Source organism: Bidens hawaiensis, unplaced genomic scaffold (assembly GCF_021521415.1).
Source record: "Bidens hawaiensis isolate Kalapana, Puna unplaced genomic scaffold, B.hawaiensis_p1.1 tig00033224_1, whole genome shotgun sequence".
Lineage (NCBI taxonomy): Eukaryota > Viridiplantae > Streptophyta > Magnoliopsida > Asterales > Asteraceae > Bidens > Bidens hawaiensis.
The window spans coordinates 95,779-100,148 of record NW_027495697.1 but is presented as its reverse complement, the minus strand read 5'-3'; the positions used below and the strand labels follow the sequence as shown (position 1 = coordinate 100,148).

General features: G+C 33.0%; 1 protein-coding gene across 1 annotated transcript; it reads right to left on the bottom strand.

Annotated features, from left to right (window-relative positions):
• Positions 1-249: 249 nt before the first annotated feature.
• LOC143584676 (BTB/POZ domain-containing protein SR1IP1-like) lies at positions 250-3,084 on the bottom strand. The gene is made up of 5 exons (XM_077066677.1): positions 2,978-3,084; positions 2,827-2,896; positions 2,134-2,745; positions 1,371-1,859; positions 250-764 (listed from the first exon to the last, which is right to left on the bottom strand). Exons 1-5 carry the CDS (start codon positions 3,079-3,081, stop codon positions 315-317), a joined length of 1,725 nt encoding a protein of 574 aa, XP_076922792.1. The 5' UTR covers positions 3,082-3,084; the 3' UTR covers positions 250-314.
• Between the last annotated feature and the right edge of the window lie 1,286 nt (positions 3,085-4,370).

Genomic DNA, 4,370 nt, shown 5'->3' with positions numbered 1-4,370 from the left:
ATATAACATTATAGCATTATCTTCATTTCGTTCACATGGTATAATATGTAACATCATTGTCTTCTCTTTTCAAAACACATCTGAAGTCCATATGTAGGTACTCCCTCAGTCCCTCATTCATTATTGAATGAATATATTGTTAATTTATTTTAAAATTTCTAGCATGATATACCTTTCAAGATACAAACTCAACGTTCAACTTGCATATGCATATACATTTATGTATAAATATAATTATATATTAAGAATTTCAACAAGACATTTGAAGAATTATACATTACACCAAACACCTAAACATTATGGCATGGTGGCATTCAAGAAACAGAATGTCTTCTAACTTTAGTAACCTTATCCTTGCTTCTTGTACTGGAACTTGAAACCCCATGATCAAACCATAAAAATGGAGTAAGTTTCAAAAACCTTTTCGACACGGTGGTTATGATTGATTTTGTACGCGACGGTGACTTATCAGAATGCGATTTATCGACCTCTTTTAGTCTCGTTTTCGCCTTTAGAAGCTCAAATTTAAGATCTCTATTTTCTTTTTGTAAACTTGAGAGATCATTTGGTAACGGGCTCGATCTAGATCTATCATCAATGGCGACCCTTAACCGTTGTTGTTCATAGTAAAGAACTTGAACAACTGTTCCTACTGAAAGCTTCTCATTTTTTGCGGCATGAGCACACGCCTCACTAGTTAGCTTTTGACAGTTTATCAAACTGCAAAGCTTCTTTCTTTCTGTATCCCCTAAAGCCAGATGAGCCTGCAAGATTCCGAAACATAGTTCTTGTTCCTAATTGATAATCTTTAAGCAAGACTTTTTAAATAATGAAAAAAGATGTTAACTTTAAGTAGATATCATTATATCAATGGCTTTATGCATTCCAAAGCATAGTTCTTGATCTTAAGTTCTTAACTGCTATTCTTTATGCATGATTACATAATGAAAAAAAGATGTTACATTTAAGTAGATATCAATGGCTTTATACATAACATAGTTCTTAAGCTAATTTCTAATCTTGATGCAATATTTTTATAAAGTAATGAAAAAGATGTTACCTTAAAATAGATATGAATGGCTTTATACATTCAAAAACATAGTACTTGATCCTAATTGCTAATCTTAATGCAAGATTTTAAAAAAATAATGAGAAAAGATGTTAACTAAGTATACATCAATGTCTTAATACATTACAAAACATAGTTCTTGATCCTTATTGCTAACATTTATGCAGGATTTTGTAAAATTTGATGAAAAAAAGATGATATCTTTAAGGAGATATCAATGGCTTTAAACATTCCAAAACATAGTTCTTGATCCTGATTGTTAATCTTTATGCAAGATTTTACACACACAAAAAAATGTTACCTTTAAGTAGATATCAATAGCTTTATACATGCCATCATCTGTGATCCTTTGACTTGGTACATGCTCAGCAAGATTCATAAATTTTGAAACTGGCAAGTTACAATCAGCAGCTATTTCAGCAAGATAACTCTCTATAAGCTTCCCAACTTTCTCCATTTCATCACGACCGCCCTCAAGTTCTTCAAAGTTCATCAAAACTCGTTGCACGGTGTCGACATCAAACAAAGTGTCACCATCAAACCGAAAAGAAGGAATCAATATATCATCTAACACAGCTTGCCCAAGCTGTAACCCCATTCTTTTCTCTAAATCTAACCTACATGCAACCGTTGTCTCGAGGTATATTGCAGACCGAAGTAGCAACGAAAGGAAATTAGTTGATATTGCATTTTTTTCCCTTGGCAAGAGACCAACTATTGTTTCTAAAATAATCCGCTTTTCGTTTTCTTGATTTGGCTCATTTTTGTTCTTCCCCTTTCCTGAAATCTCCTGCTTGGTGGATACGGGTCAAAACGGGTTCAAGTTAAATTGGTTACTTTTTAGAGCTTGGACCACCATGCAAACAGTTTGTATCCATATACAGATTTAGCATATTAAATATTTTGCAAAAATGATATTATTAATATCGCAATCCAACTTGTTTTAAACAAAAAAAGAAAAATGGATTTTATATAACTTTCAACCAATTATATAAAATATAAGCCAAATCAACCCATTCACATGTGAAAGTTGTAACAAGGATAATATATAGAGAGATTTATACCAAATCTTGAAGACATTTGCGGGCATAAAGCATAAGAATCGGACCAAGCGCATACTTATTAAACCCCCTTGAAATCATTGCTAGAAGAACCCTTTGAAATGTATGGATGCTAAGAACTACCAAGTCTTCAGCCCACCAATCCACAACTTCTTTTAAGTGAAACAAAGACGACGAAGAAGAATCCAAACCTTCGCTACTACACTCGACACTACCCGACAAACAAAACTGGCTTTCTTTGGTCACTATGAGTGCTATTGCATCCACACAACGGGTGATCAGTTTCACATTCTCAGAAACCGGCAAGTAGCTTTCTGATGACTGCAAGGTTGTAACCGCACCAGCAAACGAATTAAGCCCAACTTCATTTATATAACCCTCGGTTCGTGACACAAGGTTTCCAACTGAATACTCTTCTGTCATTTCAAGAAACTCAGCCACACATCTTGCCATTGCAATGTTTTCAACCGTTAATTCAAAGTTTATCCCATAACAAAACTTTGCTGCAAGTTCAAACCCTGCAGGCCCGCCCGGGACATCATTGATTTTGACTGCATGATCAGCCTCTTTTGACATCAGTTTCCTTATGTAACCACACTTTGACATTAATGGATACTGCATAACAAGTTTCAAAATTCAAGTTTTCATTTGCACAATATGCAACAACTAAAAGGTGCAAAATGCATCAAGATGTACCTTGTGTAACGAAAAAGAAACGCCTTGCACGTGGAAAATAACGTCACTCGAGATCTCTTGGGAGAAAATCCTGCATAAAAGTATAGGAAAAATGGAGACTTTTAAGTCATAAGCATTGAATAATAACCGAAAAGAATTAGATCAATCAAACCATTCACTTGTCCTCTTCATGACAGTACTCATGAGCTCCTTCTTCTTTGCAGGGATCTTGTCATGAGTTGTAACCATTGCAGCTTGCTCTTGTTGCACATCCATCACGATAATACTAATAATAATAATAATAATAATAATAATAATAATAATAATAATAATAATAATAATAATAATAATAATAATTGAGCATTCTTGATTGCTAACATGATCAACCCTTCATTATTTATAGCTACATGAAGCAACTTTGATATGCCTAGCTACAATCATGTCAGTTTTTACTATTTGTAACATTAAATTTAATCCATTGATGCTTTTGATGCCCAACCAATACTCATAGTTAAGGAAATAAGTAAGCCAAAATGGGTATGAACCCTTGGCCTAAAGGGTGCAAGAGACAGGGATAAAACAGTCTTTACACACAGACTGTGGGGATCACTAGTGAAAAACTAAGTGAAATATTGAAATAATGAAAATGACATGACTTGGTTTGGAGATTGTGTGGCTGAGGATGCAATGGGGCATGGAATAATTGATGAAATGTTGGAAGCATCTTGTAGGGGTGAATGAGGCATGCTATGAACATATGTATATAGCCTATCTTATCAAAATTAAAAGATGATTGTTAGTTTTAACAATTTGTGAGGCAATTTATATATAGCTAGAATAGTATTTTCATTAAGATAAAGTGAAGCCATGCATCATGATGATGTTTTAAGGTGTATTTAATTAACTAGTAAAGGATATATGATATCATGTTGCAAAAACATGTTCATGTGACATTGATGAATGATGGAGATGGGCTCCTTCACAGGTATGTGTTGTTCATGTCACATATTTAACGGAATCTCTTCCAAATGTTGACTGATCATTCGTATTATTTATTTTATATTTTTATAAATATAAATAAATTAAAAAGACCAATATGTGTGCATATATGATTATGGCGGTGCCTTGTTATTCCTTATAGAAATGAAAATAAAATGATTTTTTTGTGACCAAATACACTATTAACATCCAGACAGTTTAGCAAAACAAGTTGATCAAAATAAAAAGGTTTGCATGGAGTATATTTCTTTTTCACATAACTTGTTGAATTATTATTATTATTATTATTTTATTTTATTGTTTTTTTTTTCTTCAACCAAATATGGCAATTTTGTTTGGTATAACTTTTGTCTACAAATCTTTTTAATATTTGATATCAATGCAATGCAATATATCAACTTCAAAACCCCTAAGCGTTCGGTCAGGTTGGGCTCGGGTCAGTCTGAGTTTTCTGGTCGGGTTTTAGCATCGGTCCAAGAGTGGATCACCCTATAAAAATTCTGTCTTTCTAATTTCATAACTTAGTGTCAAGTTTAAATTAAAAGAACTATAAAACTGAAATTTTA

Bases quoted from the DNA above. Each gene is read 5' to 3' on its own strand.
- LOC143584676 (XM_077066677.1), bottom strand. From the start codon at position 3,081: ATGGATGTGCAACAAGAGCAAGCTGCAATGGTTACAACTCATGACAAG. The intron at 2,897-2,977 runs GTTTGATTGATC...ACTTTTATGCAG, and splicing joins ATGAAGAGGACAAGTGAATG to GATTTTCTCCCAAGAGATCT. The intron at 2,746-2,826 runs GTACATCTTGAT...CTTGTTATGCAG, and splicing joins TTTCTTTTTCGTTACACAAG to TATCCATTAATGTCAAAGTG.